At 36.0% G+C, this 25,661-nt stretch overlaps 2 protein-coding genes across 9 annotated transcripts in view; both read right to left on the bottom strand.

Annotated features, from left to right (window-relative positions):
- LOC128019652 (insulin-like growth factor 2 mRNA-binding protein 2) overlaps positions 1-18,214 on the bottom strand; it is a 55,619-nt gene extending 37,405 nt beyond the window's left edge. For 2 of the 3 annotated variants that reach the window (XM_052605754.1, XM_052605755.1), the window contains exons 1-2: positions 17,598-18,214; positions 16,480-16,540 (exon numbers count right to left, since the gene is read on the bottom strand). In XM_052605754.1, the coding sequence (XP_052461714.1) occupies positions 16,480-16,540; positions 17,598-17,772 (236 nt within the window). In that variant the 5' untranslated portion in view covers positions 17,773-18,214. Of the gene's footprint in view, positions 1-16,479; positions 16,541-17,154; positions 17,410-17,597 lie in introns of those variants that run through there. The other variant, XM_052605756.1, reaches the window with a different exon arrangement.
- A 1,107-nt stretch (positions 18,215-19,321) lies between these two features.
- LOC128019651 (transformer-2 protein homolog beta) lies at positions 19,322-25,536 on the bottom strand. 6 transcript variants are annotated; one of them, XM_052605749.1, is made up of 8 exons: positions 25,360-25,536; positions 23,758-23,903; positions 22,327-22,492; positions 22,048-22,236; positions 21,293-21,405; positions 21,033-21,140; positions 19,838-19,911; positions 19,322-19,685 (listed from the first exon to the last, which is right to left on the bottom strand). In XM_052605749.1, exons 1-8 carry the CDS (start codon positions 25,390-25,392, stop codon positions 19,675-19,677), a joined length of 840 nt encoding a protein of 279 aa, XP_052461709.1. In that variant the 5' UTR covers positions 25,393-25,536; the 3' UTR covers positions 19,322-19,674. The 6 variants fall into 6 exon arrangements, with proteins under 6 accessions (XP_052461709.1, XP_052461713.1, XP_052461707.1 ...); XM_052605753.1 differs by having other exon boundaries at positions 21,042-21,140; XM_052605747.1 differs by having other exon boundaries at positions 21,290-21,405; positions 25,360-25,535.
- Positions 25,537-25,661: the final 125 nt, after the last annotated feature.

The raw sequence follows: 25,661 nt of genomic DNA, 5'->3' as shown, positions 1-25,661 counted from the left end.
ATGAAAGTGCCCGGATGCATTCTTTATATCGAGGATGAATGTGTATTTTATAAAGTGATAAAGACATGGATAAAAGGCTTTCATACCTTTCATTGGTATATCTTTAACTTGGATGTTATAAATGTTATGAGTAAATACAGCTGGATAAAACAAAAATGTGTGTCTGTCTTCATTTCAGATGGCAAAGCAACAAAATGTGATTATTTTAAACGGGGTGATTCTTTTCTACACACTGTATATGATCTCCTAAAAATTAAAACATTTATATCAACATTTACTCCGGTCATTACAAACCTGTGCTTTTGTCTGTGAAAAGCAAAAGATATTGTGAAATTATGTTTTGTATATTGTGAAAAGGCGATGGGCACCAAAATGTTCTTCAAAATCTTTTGTGCTCACACAGCAATGCATCAACATGAGGGTGAATGAATGATAATGACAGAATTTTCATTTTTAAATGAACCGACAATTAAAGACCTTTTTTGAAAACATGTACTTTTAACATATCTCCACTATTAGATGTCATGTTATAAAACAGGAAGTGAGAGAGTATTATATTTTCAGTCACGCTTCATGATAACTGACATTAATTCATCTTTGTCATCATGACTTTTCCTGTTTTTCTGACCAACGGTAAAATGAAGCTGCTTCTTACAGGAAATACTAAATTTTTTAATAGTTAATAGTGATTAACAAAAACACTATTAGAAATGCACTTTCAAGACACTTCAGACACTCAGTCTCCCCTAACCATTGCCATCTCACCCGTTGATAGTCCTCCCTGCTGCAGCCACAAATGCAGACAAAGTTGAAATAAATTCATATGATATTTACTAGCCAGTAACAGCAGTAACTGTTGACTAGGTTATCAGTATTTCTGCAGTCTGTTTACACAGCAGGAAAATGCAGAAGTTATTAATATTAATAACTATAATACATCTCCCATAAAATGTATCTACGTTAAACCACAGAAGAAATTAGACAGATTTCTGATAGACTTCGGATTGCTACGTACTATTAATATCACTATAGTTACAATCTTAAATGTGTCTAATCTTTGCCGCTAATACAACTGAAGTGGTTTAAAACTGGAAAAAATACATCAAATGCAAATATAGAAAATAAAAATTTGAGTCCAATTCACTGAGACACTCTTGCTACAGCTTTACAAAGTACATATAAGATTATGTTGTTAACTACAATTTACGAGGCACTGCTCACTACTGCAGGCGTAACTACCACTAGAGCAGCTGCACTGCAGCTCTCACACACACACACACACACACACACACACACACACACGCACAGATCACACAGCAGCACCCTGAGCAAGCACCACCCAGTAACAGCCCCACCCACTGACTGGCACAGCCTATCAGAGAGCACTATACTCTCATCCAATGAGAGACGGAAGAGGCAAAACAGTGGCAAGGAACCGTCAAAGTGAATGGTCCCAGTCCTGAAACGAACAATATTTTATTTCATTCAATTTTTCAATTTTGTTTAATCTAAATGAATTGTCATTTCATATAATTATCATTGTTCATAGAGAAGAAAATAATCATTTACAGAGTGGCTTCTTAAAAAGTCCCAAAAAGCAATCAATAAAAAGGATCAACAAAAGAAAATGTTACGATTCAAAACCGCAAAACTCCTATCCCTTGTGTTCAGTAAAGAAACCACACTGAGAGTCCAACGCATGATGCCAAACCGAACCGTTTTCACACCGGACACAAGCAAAGACATTCTGAAGAATTCTGGTCTTTGTGTTTTACAGAAGAAAGAAAGTCCTACATGTTTGGAATAACCAGCCACTATTTCACATAGCCTATTAGCCATTGTTTACTGGAGAAAATATAATTCCCAGTGCACCAGATCTCTGAATGCTCTGTTGGTTACAGTGTTCACTTTCTTATTAGTAATGCTTTGAACAATATATTTATTTGTACTATAACACTAGTACTATAACAGAATTACAAAATCCATAAGTTTTTGTTTGATGTAGAAATATAGATTTTATTAAGTTTAAATTATTTATTTCTAATTACTTAGAGGACTAGTAAATGTGGCCCTGGACCACAAAAATAGTCTTAAGTCTCTGGGGGTTATTTTTAGCAATAGCCAAAAAAAAAAAAAATTGTATGGGTCAAAATTATCGACTAAAAATCATTAAAGGGGTCATATGATGCTTCTAAAAAAAAAAAAAAAAAAAAAAAATTGGTTTAATGAAATGTGTTTGTGATTTAAGTTTCATACAACACATTATTTTCCAAATACTGTCCATTATTGTTTCTCCTCTATGCCCCGCCTTCTGAAATGTGTGGATTTTTTCACGGCTTATCAGTCTGAAAAGCAAGGTGTGCTCTGATTGGCCAGCTATCCAGTGTGTTGTGATTGGCCGAATACCAAATTCAGCATGGAACCGGGAAAGCAAGACAAAAATTACCACAGCATCCTGCTTCATAACAGCACACTGTACCCTGCAGGTACACTGTGTTCACTCACTGTTTGCTTAAACGTTCAGCTGAAGAGATCACAGGATTTGGAGGAGGGCATTGTTAGTTCACTGATGCATTAAGTAATCAGCATGCTGGCAGTTTACTTTCAAAGCATGGTGCAGAGTTGTTGTTGGGTAAATAAAGGTAAAGTCTGCCAGCTGTTTCCAGTACTGCTCCATTTTATGGGTCAGTCACAGACACACAAAAAAACCTGGCAACACGAATCTGCAAGTATTTATCAGTTATTTGTGCTTTCATCTTCCCTGGGTAACAGTGATCTGTTTGTTCTCCTATTTAAGAAATACCTGCTCTAAATAGCGGCCCCATTAGAGAAACACAAAGAGTACTTCCAGTAAGGAGCTTGTCCACTTTGCTCAAGGATATTAATGGTTGAGACAGCAAGAGACAGGAAGGAGTGTTTACATGAGGCATCCTCACTGTTTACATCTGGTCACTTCATGTGTTTTCTCTGATCGGATAGTTATCAGATTTGTTAAAACGGTTCCATTTACACCTGGCCACATAAATGTGTATCTGCAAAATGGATATAAATCAGTTCTTCAATTCAATTTAACAGAGTTCACATCAATGAAAGCAACAGATATGTGCCACATTTTATTCCTCATCAGCTAATTTCAAGATCAAAAACCAAAACATGAGAGAGAGTGGCATCAACACTGAAAAGATAAGTTACTTTTAATGGAGATGATTGTGTGTTGAGGTTGTGCGACTTACTTTTGGTTTCATTTGTGGCAGTTTGCACGTCATCTTGCTGAAGAGATACCACAATACTCATCTGTGACGATGCGTCGCATCAACACTGTCCTATCTGGCTATGACATGTCATATAGCCTATAACACGCTCTCTCACATTTATTTATCTAAGACTTTGGGACGAGTATAATTTATGTTATACACATTACAAATATTTACATATTTCAACGACCAGATTCATTTACACTTGTCCAGTTTGAGGTCTGAGTGATCAGATTTAAGTCTCAAAAGAGTTTCGGAGGGCATTTAGAGTGGTTTCAGGCAGGCTGGGATACCAGCAACAACAAAAAAACAGCTTTAACTAACTGCTTATTCACAAAAAGATGGTACTTCAAGCGTCAATTGCTCTGATTATAAGAGCTGCATCACTAAACATGTTCATTTGCCTGCCCTACACTCTCAGAAAGAATATGCATCCCTACTCTTCAGTACTCATCCAGCAAAAGACAGCCTTAAATCAAGCACGTCTCTGGAAAATCTTAAAATCACTTTCTGTTATAGTTTACATTAATGTGACTTCATGTAACGAGTAACAACGTGTAAAATGAGATTGAGTTACCTAATGTAATAAGTAATCCAGTGCCTTATTGCTTACAAGATGCATACATCGTTCTGCAGGATTATGTACAGTATGTTTCATTGGGTTTGTTAGGAGTAGAAATAATACGGTTCATTTTGATTATTAATATTTAAATTAAATAATGTGATAACAGATATTTCTGTGATTGTTCAAAGCTCCACCGTTGATAAAACACACTCACATTGCTAACAGGAATTATTGAGGCAGACCTAAATGATATTCATGCAGTCAATGCTTTATTCAATTTGTAATTTCATTTATTTGATTATTTGTGCAGGTCTAGTGAAAAGGCCAACAGCAGAGGAGCAAAACCAAACTGAGCAACCGAGAACATCAACAGTATTTTAATACGACATGCAAAAACAACAAATGAATTTGTAGAGGACATTTTAAAATGTTAGTGTTGACAAAACAGGGATGTGTAAGAGAGATCTGAAACCCAGTTGGCACAGACAACGGGTTGATGATAGCATGAATTGCTCTTGGCAGGCCTGTGGTTTTTCTGAGCCTGCTCTGGCGCACAGAGACCAGTTTCTCCACTCCATAAAGTGACGTCCATCACAATCCACCTGTGCACAGAGAGAAACAGGCCTTCGAATTCAATCAAATAAATCTCTGAGTACCATATAGCAGTTCGACAGTCTGCGAAAAGAAGGCACAGAAAACACTTAGCTCCACAACGAACACATACTCCAGTGTTTACAGCGCAAATGTAATCATGTCTCATGTAATCGCTCATTCAGTGTTTCAAACTGTGGAAAACATTTAAAGCTAAAGCTGTGTCCATAAAAATCATTAGTCAGCAAGAAGAAATAACCATATAGAGGAGCATTTAGCTAAATATATGCACTGTATTGCATATTTTCACTTAATCTGTTGTCTACATGATAAGAAAGACTGCAAGGAGCTAAAGATTAAATTCGACTCTTATAAAACTGCATGTGTGCAAAACATATGACAAAATTTATAGGATGCATTGAGGAGGAGCCCAAACTACACTCAAGAAGAAAGTGATGGTCCATGATATTGGGACAGATAAAACAGTTCTTATTCGGTTGTTAAGTGATGATGTAAGAAGTGCTGTTTCCGGGTCCAAGCCTCAACTCGCTTCACTTGAGAATACGACCTCAGCAGCCGTTTATGAGCACTGTTTATTCATATTAATCATTTAAGCTAAACGCTTTCAAACTTACGGTATACACTACAGTCTCCGTGCTCACAGCGTCCCAAACGCAAATAATTTTTATATATTTTTTTTATATTTATATTTTCATTGTCTGGCTATCTGGGACTTCGGTATGGAGTTAAATGTTACGATTATAACTTTTTCGCTAGTATTCTATAACATTGTGAGTTTATATTAGCACCTTTTGTTGTTTTCTCGTTGTAACTGATAGAGCGTTTGGACACGGAAGCGCTGCTACGTGACGCCAGACTTAACAAGCGAAAACAGTTCTCAAGTGTGAAAAGATGTTTAGATCCTACTTTAGGTGAACCTTAGTTCCCAGGACATATACAAGATGGGTTAAAATGCTGATATAGGGGAGACAAACGCATGACGGTAGGACTGAAATGTCAAAGTGTTAAAAAATATATGAAAAAATAAATAAAACATTTATTTTGTGGCACTTAAAAAAATACTTTGTTGCCTAATTTTGTTTCTTATTGGACTAACTGAAACTATCATATAGAGTTGGAAAATACTGATTACATTTTTTTTTATATAAGTTTCTTTCAGTACGTTTGAAAGACACAAACCACTCACCATGGTCATTTTCAAAGCACTGAAACTCAGTGCTAACTGAAGTCATTCTGTATCCTAGCAACATGTCTGTTAGTAAACAATATCACTGAGACAGTTAGCGCCATTTGCACCCTCAAAAGAGAGAAAGACAGACTCTAACGAAGGAACAGATGGGTCAAATAAACGTGTCTTTTTAGATTTGGGTTTCAACAAATTTACTTCTTCAGTCGTCCCACAAGGCCACCACACAAATCCACATGCTATTTTTTCCTCAGGGGACTGAGTCAACAACATGACCAAATACATTCTGAATGAATCACTTAATGAACTTGGCATCTGAGCCACAAGTCAGGGGAATCTGATCAAGGTCAAGGTTTGTGGATACTATTTTGGTTCCTTATGCTCATCTAAAACATTAAATGACTCAGGTATTATTTAATGGGACAGAGATCAATAAAAGGGATGCAGACATCAGTTTAAGGAATCACAACAAAATATGGTGAATACATTTATTTGAATGAATGACCAGCAATGGTCATAAAAATATTACTGCTCACTCACCAGATTACATTAAAAGATATATTTTTTCTCAATACAATCAATAACCATTTTCTCTGCAATATTTTCATGCGCTTTTGGTGAACAAACATTGCATCGAGAATATTGTTTAGTGATGAATCTCTGTAAGGAAAATATATACTGTATGTGAGGAAATGCAGTAGCAGTCTACTTAACATCAGAGTTTCTCTGCAGGACATTTAAACTCAAATTTAAGACTTTTTAAGGACCCTGAATCCCTGAACAACCCTAAACCCTGTATATATTTGAAAATAATCAAATATATTACAATTATGAACATACAGGTACATTGTATGATGTAATATTAATCTTATGGCTCTCCTGGATGTGCCTGTGAAGGTTTAGATCAAAATACCATACATATCATTTAGTATAACATGTTGAAAAGTGTCAATTTTGGGGTGGGTCTGAAAAGTGCTGTTTCTGGGGTGTGTTCCCTTACATGAAAAGGGCCTAGAAACTTCCCGCCCGACTGCAGAAAGGGGCGGAGCTTACACATATCTAGCATATGGCAATAAACAAGAGAGAATAAGCAACATGAGCAAGAGTGAGAGGACTGGTATTTACAAACCGCACTCAGACCCAGAACAAGGAGAGACTACAGGAGAACAAACAATGCGAATGAACCAGAATGTCATGCAATCGTAGTTTGAATCATTTATGTACTAGTATAGTTTTCACAGCTGCTTTGTAATGATGCCTGTATAGACTAGAGCCTGGGAATATTAAACTGCAAAAAGACTGTTATTGAAATGCTTTGCGTGTCTCTATGTGAATGAGAAGCACTGTTTCATCTACACATAGTCAAGAACACAAGACGCTCGTGGTGTTTTCAGTGACTGATATCTCAATATACACTGTAAAAATATATATGTTTTTATTTGTTTCTAAAAAACATTATTAAAGTACTATTAATTTATTTTATCAAAACAAATATTTTTTTCCACAAATTTTAAACCATGTTTTAAACTGTGATGTTCTGTTAAACAGCAATTTAGTTTTCCAAAAAAAATATAAAGAATTGCTACAGTTAATTACATTTGAAAATAAGTTACATGTATTCATTGTATTACCATTTTTATAAAAATAAAAAAAATCATGAAATCATAAAACAGAAAAGCCAGAAAACACAAAACCTCTGAAAAAGAAACAAATATAAATGTAAAACATTTCATAGGGCACTGTTATTATTACATTTTTATAAATTACAGCACTGTTAAAGTCTTATGAATTCAATAGATTAGTCACAGCACAGCAAAAATAGACTCGGTACGTAAACGATCGCTGCACTGCTGCAGACGAGCCGCTCCTGGAACGCACCGACGGACCGCAATTGCGTGAAGTGTGAACGCTGGAATCCATTAACATGGGTGAGTAGAAAAAATACGCAACGCATACGCACTGCAGACGGAGTATGTGTGAAACAGACGTTTATCAGGAAGAGTTTCATTTGGTGTACTCATTGACTGATTCCCACAATGAAGGCTGATGCGTTTCAGTCAGCAAGAGGCTGCCAAAGACACACCGTCCAAAAATGTAACTGAAAGATGTGGCTGACATGGTGTCGTCCATTGTCGAACTGCACCCACAACAGATTATCTAGGAGTACACCATAGCCATAGAACCAACTTCTAGGCTTATTAATGCCTTTATATATATACGGTATGTCACCAGCACATACTGTAGCAGGGAGACTGTTCGTCACTTCTGAAACACTGCACTCTGCCAGCAGCTCTCTGAGCCAATGCAGACATTCTAAAGATTACCCCAACAAGACTCAATGAGAATTTATATATCAACATCGATCTGATCAAATGCATCAAATACATCCCGCTCTGACATCACTTGACTGGTACAGAATGTGAGGTTATATGGTGACCCCAGACAGTTGATGGTGACTTTCGTTGCAAAGTTTCTAACAATAAACTATCGATCTGTGCCAAGAGCAGACTTATTATTAATGCTTCATTAATTCAGCTATTATTTAAATGAATATTTTTTTTACAAAATACCTACCTCCTATAACAGAATGGCATTTCTATCTTCAGTGCGACATTTATGCAAAATGTTTTTAATAAAAGAAAACTATTTATTATAACTACATATTTGGGCTCAGTAAGATTTTCAAGAAATTATTTTTTTTTTCCACCAAGGACATTGTTTAAGAGTGACAGTAGAGACATTTATGTTCTATTTCAAATGAATTCTCCTCTTTTGAACTTTCTCTATTCATCAAAGAATCCAGAAAACAAATGCATTACAGTTTCCACAAAAATATTAAGCTGTTTTATAACACTGCTAATAATAAGAAATGTTTCTTGAGCAGCAAATCATCATTAAAAAACTATCAAAATATAAAAAAAGAAAGATAAAAACATTTTAAATTGTAATAATCCTTCACAATAATACTGTTCATCTTTTTTTTTAAATAAACAATAATACTGTTCATCTTTTTTTTAAATAAATGCAGCCTTGGTGAGACTTTTTCCAAAAACATTTCAAATTCTTATCAACCCCAAACTCAACTGCCATTGAGATTTCTCAAAGTATCACTCTCTGATTTCTGCAGATATTCTGGGAAAGGTTTCTCTAAAGACAGCATATACATTATGTATAAAAAGGAATTGACATTATATTAAACCAGCTTGACTGCTAAAATTAAGAAGACACTTTCCATTTGAGCAAAATTTCCATCACCTCAAACCTACATCAAATAAGGCAAACATCTCACAGGAACATTGAATTAAGAATTACAACTCCATCAAAACTCATTTAGTAACGTTCTCAGGGCCTGTGGACGGCTGTGATCACTCCATCTCTCTAGTCCACTGATGAAGCACTGTCTCTTCATTCATAACTAATCAACCACTGCAAAACAATACTCAGACTTGTGCCCAGGGAGCGGGTGGCTGCTGACTCCCTCAGGGCTTTCTGAGGACGTGTTGTTGATGCCCTCTCAGTCATTCATATGGAGAGGCAAAATGTAAATAGCCGATGCATGAGTGGGATTCATGAATAAAAATCTTAGTGACAATTTTACAGTTGCGTAGGGGAAGATCCCACAAACACCAGGGACATTGTGCTCTAAATGCCAAAGGCAGAGATGCAGATGGACCATGAGGGACAGACAGTGACAATTTAATTATTAACAAGTTGTAAAAGGATACAAGGTATCATGAAATTTAACAAATAAAAATACAAAGTCACAGTCTTTCTGAATAACAGAATTAATTAATTACACATGAAAACAAAATCATAAATCTATCCTGTAATATTCCAACGGTTTCTCCTAGAGAGCTATTATCTTCTAAAAAATTATTTGAAATAGACTTCAATAATGTGACAGGCTTTGTTCAGATTTGCCAATTATTTGAGCTATGTACATTCACTATAAACAATGACATTTAAACATGTCCACATTAAAGACAAAGAAAAGTCTTAAAAATCCAGTTAAGCACATATGCCAAGGAAATGTACTGTTTGTATTCATGTTGGTTTTGACAAAAAAAAAAAATATTACCTTTAGTACCATTATAAGACTTTCAATTTGATGACTCTTAAATGTGGTGAAACCATCAAATTAAATATTTTTTTCTTTTAATGCATTTTTTATTTCAAGAAATGTCTATAATTTGGCAGATGTCCTTTTTTCAAACAATAATAAGCAATCAACCAGTTTTGTTAAAATATTTTCCCAGAAATAATAAAAGGTTTTCCAAACTATTTCATAAGGTTTTAATTAGATTTTTATTTTCTTCATTATGATATCTGGAAAGATCAACCAAAATTTATTTAAATCCAGAAATACAAACATGCTCCTTACAGCAGACAAAAAAATAATAGATGTGGCCAAAAATGAGTGCCATTTAACCTTTTATTTTCATTTTATACATATGTAGTTGGTGCTTTTATCCAAAGTGACTGAACTCAAGGTATACATTTTTTCAGTTCAAGAATTCCATGAGAATCAAACCCATAAACTTGCAAAATTGTATATTCTCACGTAGTTTCCCAAAAATGATCTCAGTTGTGTCTCTTTCAATTCCTCCTAAAGCATTTTATAATACACTTCTGAGACAAAGCTGATATTTAAACATAATAACAGCAAACTCCACAGGTCTCCTGAGCCAGGAAAGAACAACCTCTGAGCAATACAATTTGCCTTTGGACCAAAAAAGAAAAGCTAAATGCAATGTATAATACAGGACCCCTTTTCTCCATCTCTGACCTCACGGGGAAAAAAAAGAAACACTCCTACTTGGTTTCCATAGAAACCATAAGATATTTCTGCTGAAATCACTGTTGGGTATAAACTTTGTTCTGCAGGAACAGTTGGAGCACTGATAATATTTGCAAACACTGCTGGGTGATGAAAAGCTCCCTTTAATGGTATGGTGCACTCTCTTCTGAACGCTGTAAGACAAGCAGCGTGCCCTTGATGCAGCCGCAATGAAATATTTAAAGCTCCTCTATATTACGCATATTTCTTGTGACAGTTGCGCAGAAGGACAAGATAAATGCCATCAAGTTCAACCGACTGGCATCTTCAGTGAATGAAAAATGAGCCTTCGTAGTATCACAACACAAGTGTGAATGGTCAGCAGAAGAATAGGTTGTACTGGACAGGTGGTACTGAGCAAGCCTGAGACCATCTCACCAGTTCTGGTGGATAACAACTGCTCCAACACACACGCACACACACACACACACACGCACTAATGGCACTCAGTTGTACAGTGAGGCAGTCAGAGCCGAAGTGCAAGACGTGGCACCTGCCGGGTTCTCAGCTGCCCATTTCCCAAGAGTAAGACAAACTCCAAAGCAGTGCCACTGCACCATGTCTGGACCATAGACTGTATAAAAACATGGACGTAGAGTCAAAGTGGGCGGAGCCGGCCATCGCCATCTTGGCAGCGGGTTCTCACAAAGGGCAAAATTAGCTATATAGCTCAAACTCATTTTTTTAACCAGACTGTAAACGCAGCAGCATCCCTCCTCAGCTGAAATATCCCACAGTCCTCTTCAGCAAAGGTAGGCTTACATCAAGCCAAAACTACTGCGCAAATATATCTAATGGAAAATTATTTGTGGATCATTTTAAATTGAATTTTATACTGAAGAGTTTTATTATGAGATTGTTGTAAATGTAACAGAAACACTATGGTTTTTTATGCTTGACAATGCAGATAACATGATCTGATGGACAATTCAGATGTTTTGATAATTTTATATTTGTTCTGTGTGCGTGTGTGTGTGTGTGTGTGTGAATACAGGGTAAAAGCGCAGATGTCATGTAAGTTAACATCAGAATAAATGTTGTAAAACTAAAGGAGCGATTAATCTTTTCTTTTGTACGGAGACACACATGAGTGAACTGGATTATCTGAAAATAAAGTAGAACGTACAGTTCAATCCATCACTTCTTGACTGGATGAAGAAAGGAACAAATGCAAGCTTCCATCGACTGTAATCAAGGGGAGAGGTTTAAGCAGACTAAATCAGTTCGACATATGTCACCAGAGAGAAATCTGTCATTTTACAGAATGATCTATGAACCACCGGATTACGATACTATGAACACATTGATAACATTACGAGATCAATTATTTTAAACGAAATAATCTTTCTCTGGATCAATGAATTACTCACGATAAAACCATCAATGTGTTTTAGAAAATAAATAGGGTGAATTTTCATTTCATGCCGACTTTACACTTCAATTCAAACGAGCAGGAAATGATTGCAGATTTGTTTTGAAACCGCGTCCATTCACGTTAAGCCTTTTCACATTAACCAGACTGAAGCCTTTTTCCTTAACGCAGTGATCTAGACAGACAGAGATTAAATCTGAAGATCTACTGTACGCACAAGAACAGAGCCTGTACAGTCTGGGATCACAGTCCACCACCTTTCAAGTGCTTCTAGTCACCATGAGCACAGTTAAAGACAAAGTTTTTAAGGTATACATACAAATGACAACAAATAAGCCAGCTAGCAAATGAGCTACACTAACTGACAGCCATTTGCCATTTGAAGGACAGAATCCACTGAGGAAAATCTAACACGACTAACAAATGACCCACAATCAGAACAGACCTTCTCTTTAAAATACTCAACAAATGAGAATCATTACCATTAACCCACGAGTCTCCAAACACACGTTTGATAAGAGTCAGTGAAGAGAGCAGCTAAAGCCGCTTCGTCGGAGATTACAGCATAAAAGCTTCTACAACAATCATTCTCACATTCTTTATGATATAATCCCTTTCTTTTCTCTGCACCCTTTATAGCGATAAAGGGATTAACAAATGAGGAATAATGCGTTACAGTATTTTAATCTCAAGAGAGGCAAGGTTAAACAAGGCATAGTAGAAAGCCAAGTACAGTAATAGTAACATTTCAATAAAAACCTTTAGTGGACTGACAAACCAATGTGCCTGTTGTAAACCTCTGTAAATTAAAATAATAAAAACTGAGTTCAAAGAGAACAAATCACTTGATATTCTATTTGAGCATGGTTTTACAGATGATTATGTGAAAAGAGAAGAGCGCAGTGCAATGAATTTCATTTGCTCAGAGTTTAAACGTTACTGATGTGTTTATGACAACAAATAACGTCAAGACTGATGCCTTTAATTTAAAAGCACCTAAAAACCATAACAAATTTGAAAGAATATGAATTTTTAGTACCGCATCCGCTGCATTTTAAATTTCAGAAAATGAACACTCAAGCGTGCATCAAACTTTAACAAGACTCTTGAGTCATTCTAAAACTCTTTCAGGATTTCAAACAATGATTTTAGTATTTTACAAAGTGTATTACAGGTCAGTTGTTTGCCGTAAGTGACAATGAATAAAGCTGTGATGGGGGAAAGAATAATGATTATTACAGACACCCTTAAATAAATGTTTCAACTGAAAAAAAGATAAGCAGAGTAATTGGGAATTAAAGCAAAAAGAATAAATTGTTTTAATCAGCCTGTCAAATGTAAACGGAAAATGTAAAATCCATTATGTTCAACAGAGTATGAATATTCCTACACAACAAATAATCTGATTTAAAGAAACTCACAGAGCATCACTATAATACAGTAACAATTTCACTCAATTTAAAAACTACATTAATCAATCATCCTTCATAAGATAAAATGTATTATTGTTCTGAATGCAACCGAATTGTCTGTAATCAATTAATATCTGTTCATTACTCTACAATTTAAATATGTATTTTTGTTCTGCGAGCTACAAAATATTTTAATGCTTGGATTTGGCTAAATAACAATCTATCATTTTATCAGATCAATAACAAGCTGAATTATTCTTAACAAACTAGACATAAGCACGTGACAAAAGAAAACAGAAAATATTTTTAAACCTTTCCTGGTATACAAATACATTTAAATATGGAAGTAATTTGGTCAACATTTCAGAATAACTTTAAAAATAGCATAATGTGCTTAAAACATTATCAACACAGTGTATAAATATGATTTTAAATAGATTAAAATTATACACAAAAACAATATTTTAGAAGCACTGGAGACACATATGAGAAACTAGTGAAACTATTTACAGCATTACATACATCCAGCTCTGCTCCTTAATAAAAGATCAGATGAAAACAGGGAGAATCCTGAATCCTGAATGGAGCACATGTTGCTTGGTGTAAGCCCAATTTAAAGAATCTAAAAGTAACATCAAGGGCAAGTACAGCTGCTCTTCAAGAGATTTTCTATAACATTGCAATAGATATTTTACAAAATGCACATAAAAAAATACTGGGACATTTCTGTTCTAAAAAGATATTCATGTATATGTATATATTTAAATAATGCACTTGTACATTTTTCTGTATTCTCATTCTGATTATTCAAGTTATATGCTACAATTTTTTATATACATTTGAAAACCTGTGAAAATAAACTGTCTGATCATTCTTACAAATTATGTTATATACATGTTAAAATTATATGTAAAGTATTTAACTGTAAAGACAGCTGACTATGCTAAATGCTAAATGTTCATGTAAAAGGTAAAGAGTTTAAAAGCATTTTTCATTAAATTCTGACTTGTTTTACAGCTTGATTTGTGAAAATATTAAAAACAATTGCTGAAAACATAATGGATCACTGGCATACAATAGTTAATAACTTACAGATCAATATGGCAATTTGGCAAAAACAATACTCATTTAAAACATAATATCTATTTTGACTATCTATTTTATCATTCACTAGCCTACATGTGATCATTTATATTATTTCAACATTATTTTACATGCTTTGTTAAAATACATTTACATGTAATATTATTTATTTAAAACATCCATAATATACTTAAAACGAATCACACAAAAAATAAAATACAATCAACTGCATTAAAAGCATGTTTGTTTTTAATTATTTCTGTAAATAGGGAATTCTGTTCAGCAAATGCAATATACAATAATAAGCATTAAAACTATCTATATCTTTTCCCTTATATGGGCTAAATTGGTCTCTTTAAATTAGTTTTTTTAATTTAGCCTCTTCTAACAAAAACCAGTTCATAATAAGACTTTAATTACAGTCTTAAAGACAAAAAGCATCCCAGTATTAAACAATAAAACAATTAATTAAAAACATTAGAATTACTAAGGCAACAATTCTGTATCAAGCAAGTCTGTGTGAAAAAAAAATCACATACGATACTGGCCATTCCCTTTAAACCTGTGTTAAATGCTAGTGACAAGAATTTCAAGGTAATTTTTCAAAGTATGCATATATAAATTACGCTTATAAATTAAAACTAAACACACCCTTTAACTGCATTAAACACAGAATACACCAAGGATTCAGTGAAATATCGATAACACCTCATCTCATTTCAGTGTCCCAAGTTAATGCAAATAATCACAACAGCAATAACAAACCTATGTGCTGCTCCACTGAATATCTACGGCACATGCGTGCTCCATAATAGCAGTGCTCAGTACGTCTGAACTATGCACTGTGACACGAATACTGAAGTAAAAAAAATAAATAAATAAATAACCTATAGAAATACCTATAATCACTGCAAACATGGACATGAGAGGCTGAAGTACCATATCTAACATATAAAACACACGCGCCTTGTTCGTGAGGATTATATTGCGACATAAATGCGTCCAGATATCGCACATTTGTAATTTGAGCAGCTCCAGTTCGCTTCAGATTACATTTAAGATTCTACTGCGTGAATCCTTTTAGAACGAGCTACACACTCACTCTCACACACACGCGCGCGTGCGTTCTGCTCGTGCATGCTGCTTTCAGTCATGTTAAGCTGAGTCTAGTTAGCAGCATTGCCGACTCTTCCAAATCAAAGACTGGCCATCTTGACTGCGCACTTTAAGCAACACATTCCCCGAGTTACATGCGACCTCGAGGCACTAGAGACCTGTAATTTATATGGTTTGAGAATTAACGATTTTACACCTTTACAGAAAGGTTATTTTTCTACTTATTCGTTGTGTGTGACACATTGTCTGACAAAAATACGTCGTAATGGGCGTGCTTTTGATATAAACTAACCCTGTACATGTAATTTCACATAAACCCCTTAAATCTCATGGTTTTGGGCTGTTTTCTAGCCATTTCTATGCCGCCCTCCCGTGGAACACAAACGCAGGGCCTATAGGGGAAGTCACGTGGGCACGGAAGGGCCTACACACGCGCCATGAGGTCATGCACAATGATCTTGCTCTTGAACAATTCAAGCGTAAGAAATCGGGGGGTATAATGTATAATTTAAGAAAATTTTCTGTTAAAACTTTATTTCTATATTTGCATTCAGTACCTGGACCTACAGCACGTAAACACAGCTTGTTCTTAAACGGAAAATCTGTGATTTTGATTATGCAAGGAAACACCTAAATATCATCAGTACTCTTTTCTAAACCTGATACAATCAGACAGCGCTTTTACAGTTTATAACTTATATGTAATCAGTTTATAACTTAGGTATAGGTAATCCGCGTATTCTGGGTCCAGGCCACATTGTGCCAGTTTCAATGCTTAAGATGAACTGCAAATATCACAAGCTCATTAACCGCTGACAAGAATGTATTAAACATGCAGGTCAAATAAAACCAACAGGCATGAAGAATGTAGTATTTCAAAAAATAAAGATTAAGCTTCATTGACAAATATGCAAAATAACCTAAAAAAAAAAAACATCACAGCTTCACAAAGACTAAACAAACACTGCACCCAGCAACTTCCAAATGCAGCAGAGTTAATGCTGCTTTGCACTGCAAAAGCACAAATCAAAATGATTATTACCTTAGTTTTTTAGGAACCGAGTAGTCGACCTCGATCACTTTCCCGTGTAATTCAACTTTCCCTGCGAGCAGGAAACAAAACAAATGATCAAAAAAATTGCATTCCTCCAATGCATTATTGACACTGCTGAAATTAAATATTTTTAGCGTGCTTAATCACATTTATAAAACAAACAACCGCGCGTGCACCGTAAATACGTGGGGTACAATCACACGTGTCCGTGCTTATAAATGCACGCTGGCGAGGTAGTGAGTTTTCTCATGTCTAAATGTAAGGTGTAATATCTTAACCACATTTCCTATTATGCCTGATGATATTATGCGAAATGCTTGATGCGCTGATACGATTTTAAGAATGGGCAGCCATGCTTTCCACTCCCACTAACAAAACCACATACGAGCAACGAGGAGAGTTTGAAGAATGGGAGGTCAAAGGATAAGTCTTCTGCCTAAATTTATCCTGTTTCTTCAAGGTTTGGATGTGTACTTTTCTTTTGCATGTGCAACGACTCGCGAGCGTCAAAGAGGTGTTGTGCTGTGCATCTGTTGTATGAGTGGCCTGGCGCAGCACAAAAAAAAAATTGGCATTTCACCTCCGTCCCCCCAGCTACCTGTTTATTAGCACTTTCCTCCAGACCCCCTTCACCCACCTTTAAGACACCTCGTAAAAACATACCTGGACACCATGGGAACATGCATGTGACGCATTCTTCTCGCTCAGTTCGCTCGCTTCTTTTCAATAAAATCAAGACAAAAAATAACTGAAAAATAATTAGCCTGCCACCCGAGCATCAGACTCATCCGATACATTCCTATGGGACGACTGCTGAGGAATCACCCCCGTTCCGCACTTCGCCTTGGTGAAACGAGCGTGCATTTAAAGATTTATATCAGAAATTCAACTTGTATCGCGTGTTGGAAGCCAGCACGAGTCCGATTGAGCTCGCGGGCGTTCATTAGCGCACTGGTCCGCTGGCGTAAAGAGCTGGAGCAGCGCGCGGCTGATGCGCGAGCGCTACTTTTTAATTTCTCTTCCAAAGAAAGTATTTTACGGTGTCAGTCCAAGATACATATATAATATATAACCAGGACTTTCTGTGATGTGATAAACGCACTTACCGGATAAGGTTTCGATGGCTTTAATCGCCCAGTTCTGGTCAGGGAAGTCCACGAAGGCATAACCGGATTTGAGCAGGACCTGGTCGGTCACGGGAAGCTTCCTCTCGCCGAAGAGCTGCTTCAGGTCCTCCACGGTCACCGAAGGACTCAGATTCCCCACATAGAGTTTGTTCATGGTCTATACGAAGATCTGTACGTCAAAATATATCGGCGTGCGCGCGTGCAGCGGATTGCTCGAAGCAAGCAAAATAAGAGGAAAATAAAATAGAAAAAAAATAAATAAATGTGCTGAAAATCAGCAGTCACCCCCCAGATGCAGCCCGACCCCCCCTGCTACATACACAACTCTGTTCCTGCTCAAACTCTTTTACAGGGACTGAAAAAAAAGTGTCGTTGCGACGCTACTCTGTTGCCAACAAGCGCCGCCTCTAAATAAAACCGCTCTTAAAGATCACAAAATCACTTTTGACTAGTTTATGGACTTAGATTGGTGTCTGGTGTTCAGTTTGAAAGCATAAATCATCATCGGATACGGCATAATGATGAGACGCAGAGAGTAACACTGGAGGGTTTAGTTCATATCCACTTACAGAGAGAGAATATGTATTAAAATCCAATATTGTTGTAATGACAGATTATGTAGCCCTTCAGCGTGTGTTAATAAAAGGATGTATGCGTATTTAAATAACTTTCAAAGGCAGCTTTCATTTACACGTGACTGACAGCTTGATTGGCTTCTTTGGGGTGTTGTGGATTGATGGGCGTTTTCCTCTGTCTGTTGTGAATAACTCGTCCTTTGATTTATATTCGTTTACACTCTAAGAGTTTGATTCGATATTTAATCTAATAATTGAACCGTGAAGCTGTAAACACAGACTCAAAAGAGAATAGCTGCTGGAAAATGGGATTTTTTTGGGGAACGCCCATGTTGATGTTGATGGAAAAGAAACAGTAATGTGGAGAAGCCTTATGGAATTATGATTCAAGAGGAGCATGACCGTTATATATGAATATAATGCATTGATTTCACTTAAGCAGACTGTATAAAGCATTCCAAAGAAGACCAATATTTGAGCAATCTCAAATCATTTTTATGCCACAGATGTGTGTGTATTTATATATATATATATATATATATATGGAATATCTAGATGATTTAATTAATTAAAATAGTACCCAATCTGGGTGGGAGTCTCATATTAGGTCTCTACCTGAAATGTTTGGCCCCTTCTGCTGATTTCTGCATTTCAAGTGACTGTACATCAGTACAGGGTTGCTCTGTATTGCTGTTTATTGGGGTTTTCTCTTAAAAGCCAATTAAAATCCTTCCAATACCAGGTACAGTAAAAGTAGTGTATTCCAGAATGGTCAGCTATAAGCAGACGTCCACACACTGTCTAAATCCCGGAGTACTTTTTTTTTTTTTTTTACACATACTGGAGAAGTATTTCAGATGATCCTATTATTAACAATTTATTCTCTGATGTCATGAGACTTAAATTGGAACAGAGCTCAGGCAATGGTGTTCTAGCGTTCCTATTCAATAAACCTATTAATTTCACAGTAGTTCAAGGCAAATGTCTTGGGAGAATATTTGTATGCATTAATGCATAAATATGCGGTCCATAAATCTGCACTGGAGGATTTTAAGACAAGGATTTCAATCCTTTAGGTTTAAAACTCTCAGATTTCAACGTTTTGAATGATTCACGCAGAAGCTCACATCAGGGAGGAGGTATAAAGAAGTTTATTGCAAGACCACTTCTAAGCTTAAAACGCATAAAAACATAATTGTGTGTGAGCAGGAAACTATCATATAACAAATGCAAGTTTATTATCAAATAAGAAACTTAAAAAAAAAAAAAAAAAAAATTAAAAGTAAACAGTGCAAAAACATTCAAACTAATGGAACATCCAGACCGGTCACCGACACATGAAACCTCTAGGCAAGAAATCAAGGGGACTGCGTTTAAAGTACATCCAAACTCATGCCACCAGAAATAAACATCTACGTCATAAACAATGTCATTAGCATCAATATCATCTTCAGGGAGGGTGAAAGGAGTCAAACTTCACTTCAGTAATGGCCTGTAAAAACAAATAAAGGTTTTATAAATTTGTCACAAATCACCAGAGCACTTATACTGTGTTGAGCTTAAAGCACTCTTCAATCATAAAGCCAGGCAGACAATACAAATGACTTTCACTTAAGTTTGTGGTAGTGCTTGTTCAGTACTTACGAGGGGAGTAGGATCGAGAGCGTGATCTTGACCTGTATGGTCCTCGACCGTAGTAGGGAGAGGGGGATCTTCTTCTGTGAACAGAAAACAGAGATTTAATGGAAACGCCAGCATCTACAACTCACAACAAAGTAGTGGCATTCAAAACTGTGCAATAGCAAACCATTTCAAAATTTAAAAGCCATTTAGCTATTGTTGCATGTGAAAAAATAAATCTTGCTATATGCAGTGTAAACTGATGTAGTATGCAATCTGTAGGACCAGGGCTCAACAATAAGGATACGTTGATGCCTTGGGACAAGTGTGTGAGTGTCTCAGGCCAGCTGCATAGACTTGACTTATTTGACCAGTGGTGCTCAACTCTACACTTTTCTTTTAATTATCTCATACAAATTAATTTTCGCCTTTTTACAAATCAACTGAATAACAGTTATCATAGTACTATTATTTAGCATTGTAGATTAGCACGGTAAGCACATTCACAAAGAAAAAAAATAATTTGTAGCTGCATACCCTCCACATATTACTGCCAATTAAAAACGTTGAAATAAATGTCATTTTTGAAGTCTCTTATGCTCACAAAAGCTGCATTTATTTGATCAAAAGTAGTTAAAAACATTAATGTTGTCAAATAGCTATATATATATATATATATATATATATATATATATATATATATATATATATATATATATATATATATATATATACATATATATATATACATACATATACACACACACACACTTTAAAATGTATTCCTGTAATGTTGGTGCTCAAGCTTTTTTTTTTATATCATCAAGGTTGAAAACTGCTGCTTAATATTTTTGTGAAAACAGTGCTATTTAATTCAGGATTCTTTACTAAAAATGTAGTACATTCGGCATTTATTTGAAGTATAAATCTTGTGTAACATTATAAATGACTTTAATGTCACTCGATCAATCAAAAGCATCCTTACTGAATAAAACAATTACTAAAAAAATTTTTTTTTTTAATGTTGGCCTTGTAGTGCGTTTCACAGTATACTGCATATTTAACATCAAATGTTGTAGTAAAATGAGAAACAAAATCAGCTGATTAAGGCCAAATCGAATCTCCTGGCCCAGCAGAGAGGAATCCTTATTGTTGAGCCATGCTGGATGGTGGGATGACCCTCCAAACACATACAGACTGTTGAATAATAAGAGATCACCTGTACGACCTGCTGTTATAGTAGTCACGATCATCATAGCGATCATATCCACGCTCATAGCCTCGATCATAGTAATCACGGCGACGGCTTACACTCGGGCCTCCACCACTGCAAGAGAGAAAAGATGGCTGTAGTTCAACACTGGTCATTGAAATACACAACACTGATTAAAACTATTTACCAAGAGAGAAATACTCAAGAGTTATCATCTAGAACATTCAGATGAGTTATTGGAGTGTGTGATGAATCCGACTCACTACGTTGGTCTGCCCATGTATATTCCTGGAGTAGGTGTGTGTGGCCTCTTGGTAATCGAGTAGTCGACTCTGATTCTGCGGCCATCTAGCTCCATACCATTAGCACGCTCCTTAGCCTAAGACCCAAACAAACCAGAATAAGTCATTCTGAGCACACAACAACATTATTTCTGCTTAAGGCCATTAATCCCAGGTATGCCTTTATTGACAGCCATAAAGTAGCTGTGAGAACAATACATTCTGTACTGTACTTAAAAACTTTGCTGCTGACAGACCACAGTGTTTTCAATTATGCAGCTTACAACAATCAATACAGAAAAATACAATTGACTAAGAGTTCACCCAAGAATGAGAATCTGCTAAACATCTTCAGGCTATCCAAGATCTAGAGGAGTTCTTCATCCGTTCATCAGAACAGATTTGGATAAACTTAGCATTACTTGTTCACCAATGGATCCTCTGAAATGTCAATGGGTGCCGTCAGAATGAAAGTTCAAACAGCTTTTTTACTAGAGAAAGCCATATGGATAGAGGACTTGTATTTTGGGGTGAAATATTCCTTTAACCTTCTGAAGTAACTGAGGAAAAGAAAAAAAAAAACACTTCAGAAAAGATTTCAGCAAAGGCAGAACATTCTCATTTCTTGTATGAACAAACATTTTTGCTATATGGAAGTTCATACAAATGACAGCTGAAGTTTATTAACTGATCATATTTCACAGCTAAATTGCACGTTGCTATTCAGCTGGAAAATTCACCTCTTTTGAATCTTCTCTGTTCTCGAAGTAGACAAAGGCGAAGCCCCTGGAGCGTCGAGACTGCTGGTCGTACACAATGCTGACATCACTCAGAGGGCCAAACTTGGAGAAGACATCCCTCAGGTCTCTCTCTGTGGTGTACAGGCTCAGGCCAAACACTCCCAGGCAGCAGTTTGGGTCTGGGTTTGTCTAAAGGTGAAGAAAACGTCACAGATTACAATACAGTGCTACAAAAACACTGCAGAAAACATCATGATTGGAACGGACTCATCATCTCACCCGGTCTCCAACATGACGTCTACGGTTGGACATAGGAGAATGACTATGACTGCGGCGGCGGCGGTATTCGCTGCTGTTTGAGCGGCTGCGTGAACGTCGCCGGCGAGAATGAGAGCGTGAACGGGACCGACTGTAATGTCGGCGAGAACTCCGATGGGAACGAGACCTGCAGAAGGATGAAGTAAAATGACTTGGAGCCTATCAATTTACCAACTAATAAGTCCTGTCTTAAACTTCCTAGACAAGAACCTCCAGCTTCAATTTCATTATATATCAAGTTCCCTCCAACGCATGTCAAAAGATCAACTGCAGAGTGCTTAACATTGTAGTCCTGGGTGGGGGAACATTTTTAAAATCTGGCCTAGCCACCGTTTCTACTTTTAACCGGAAAGCAGCAGGTGTGACTTCCACTCTGCCGACTCGAAGCACTGTGAATCCCACTAGGAGCTGAGCCATGAGGCCATTTCAAAAGTTTCAAATGACATGCAGTTTTGGACTTGAAAGCAACACAACTGCTTCTCTATGTGTATAATAAAAAATAAAAAAAAACATTTGGCAAACATATTCATCAATATGAATGAAATAATAGGGAAAAAAAAGAAAAACAAACATTCATTCATTTTGTGCAGAAAAATAAATCTTTTAAATCCACAATGGGGTTCTTATGCCCCTAAAATCCAATGATGCAAATCTACTTCAGTCGTTTACAATCAAAAGAAGCATTTTATTATTATTATTATTAAAACAAGTACAGATATCTACCAATTGAATTAAAAAAACTACTTCTAAGAGAACAAGTTTTCATACGCTTGTTATTCATACGCCTTCATTAATTCGTGATTTAAGCATACTTAATGTTATTCAAGTTTTCAAGACATTATTTTACACTTCCAAGTAAATTTATAGTAAAAGGGTGACTAAAATATAAAAGTGTGTGTGTGTGTATATATATATATATATATATATATATATATATATATATATATATATATATATATATATATATATATATACACACACACACACACACACACACACACATATATACACACATACATATACACACACACATATTTTGCAATGGATACAATATTGTATGGCTTAAATTTATGAATTTGAAATGTTCTGCTGATTTAAGACCCTTTATGATGTCTTAAATTGTGGAAGGGTGAATTAAGCCTTATATGACACACACACACACACACACACAAAAAACAAACATTAATAATGCAGATTTACACTAATATAAATTTTACTACTATTTTAACTTGCTTTCCTGTGAAGTAGTTTCTTCTTTTTTTTTTTTTTGTAAATCACTTTGTGACAAGGTTCTATACAAGTAAGGTTAAGTATTATTAGTTAAGAACGAGGATGAAGACCCTTGCTTCCCTGTGCAGGCTGTCTGATCTCAAACACACTAGAAATACTCACCTAGTCTTGGACCTGGAGCGAGAGCGGGACTTCGAGCGAGAGTGGTGCGACCCCTCTTTCGACCGAGCAGGTGAACGCTCCGGAGAGCGACTAGCGGTCTTAGCAGATCCTCTAGGACTTGGGCTCCTAGAAGTCGAACGGGACTCCTAAACCAACCACATCCAAATCATGTTTGAGCCAGAGAACATGGTCACACTGAGAATGTTTAACTAATTATTGTGTGCATATAAATGAGTTTGAGACCATTCTAGACTAGGATAATATATAGTGATGATGGCCTTTTCCCTGCAAGTTCATGAACTAGTGTTAGTATAAATTCACTTTGAAGCACTTACAACATAGGAATTTGCATATTATTATTTTGACATGTAATGTATCAATTTATTTATGAAAATAACTAGCTGTAAATCTGTCATGCTACAGGACAACATTAACTATTGCAATACAAATGGACAACAGAAGATTTGATTTATGCATGCACGCATGGGACAAACATACTAAGAGTTACTTAGCGCTGCGATCTTATCCCAGATAACTTCTGATCTTAACTTCATAACACATCTTTTCTTCTTTCTTCAGTTTCAATTTCATTTCTGACTTCATTCCTCTTCCCCCATTTCTCTCACTGCCCATAAATGCTATATGGGAACTTCTTTTGCTCCGAAAATTAGCATGCACTGAAAATTCAGCTTCAAATTATTCGCATTAACAACTTGACATTTGACTTCGTCCAGATTTCTCTTCTTCCAACCTTAACCTTAACAAAAAAGAAAAGGATGAAGAATGTGTAAACACTGGACATCACAACCAATAAACCTACTGTTTCATCAGTGTGGGAAAAAAAACATTATAGATGAACCAACAGAAATGAAAAGTGAGCTTTATAATATCCATTATGAAAAACAATTAGATACTTTCAAGAGCATCCTGAGCCTTATGCATGCATGCAAAAGCAATTAACGTTACTCCAATTACAAACAAATGCGTTACTTACATATTTACAGTAATTTAAGCCAACCTGAAAGGTGAAACAACGATCCTGATATGCATACACATATCAAGCCTACTATCGTGTTATTAAACTAATAAAGTGTAATGTCGATGCAATATTAAAAGTGCACGTGATTTCGAAACTAATTTGCATTTTGTGCATTATAGCGTTCAAGGCTCAGGATGACCTTCTCTCATGTATTAGCAGCAAGTAATACTCATACAGGTTATATCGATTTAATAAAACATGCAAAGAAAAAAACAACACTTAGTAGAGACAGTTAAACATTTTGCTTACTAGTGAAAAGCAGAAACTGAAAGGCAAATAAAAGGTCTTTCTGATCTGAAGCACACTGTCTGTCTGCTAGCACTGAACTGAACTTGGTTTCGATACAAATCCATATTAAGTTAACATTTTATAGTTTTATTACGTTTTTTAAAAAATTTCAAAAGTAAAGACATAGAATCCACAATTGCATTTGTACATTAATAATCAGATTTTACACAATGACTGACTCACTCCTGCTGGCTAGCATACAACATGGAGGCCATTTCTAGAAGAAACGTGTAAGGGCGCGTGCAAAAAGAGAAAACATAAAAAATACTACATACCCGCTCCACGAATTCCTTCTCAGCGTCACTCATTGTCGTTTAGTGTGTATTACGCTGCAACTGTAACACTGTGAGAGAAATTACATATGATTAAACATAAACAGAACGCATAAACGCACATACAGATCGAACGTCTGGTAATGAACGCCTTTCTCGGTCGTAGAAGCTTTATTTAGAAACCAGCGTTTCCACTCCCACTTGCGCGGACGAGCAACGGCCGCAAGAGGGCGTCGAAAGTACTACACACAGGTAAAAGCTTCTTGTCAACTCATAAATCTGAAATAAACATATGTTTTGCACAA

This window comes from Carassius gibelio, chromosome A9 (assembly GCF_023724105.1).
Source record: "Carassius gibelio isolate Cgi1373 ecotype wild population from Czech Republic chromosome A9, carGib1.2-hapl.c, whole genome shotgun sequence".
Taxonomy (NCBI): domain Eukaryota; kingdom Metazoa; phylum Chordata; class Actinopteri; order Cypriniformes; family Cyprinidae; genus Carassius; species Carassius gibelio.
This window is presented reverse-complemented; position numbering and strand designations above follow the sequence as displayed.

What these genes read in the sequence shown, in the direction of transcription:
- LOC128019651 (XM_052605748.1), bottom strand. Translation starts at nt 25,392, where the DNA reads ATGAGTGACGCTGAGAAGGAATTCGTGGAGCGG. An exon ending in TACATGGGCAGACCAACGTA is followed by an intron (nt 21,141 to 21,289) that starts GTGAGTCGGATT and finishes TCTCTCTTGCAG; the next exon opens with TGGTGGAGGCCCGAGTGTAA. An exon ending in TATAACAGCAGGTCGTACAG is followed by an intron (nt 19,912 to 21,032) that starts GTGATCTCTTAT and finishes TTCTGTTCACAG; the next exon opens with AAGAAGATCCCCCTCTCCCT.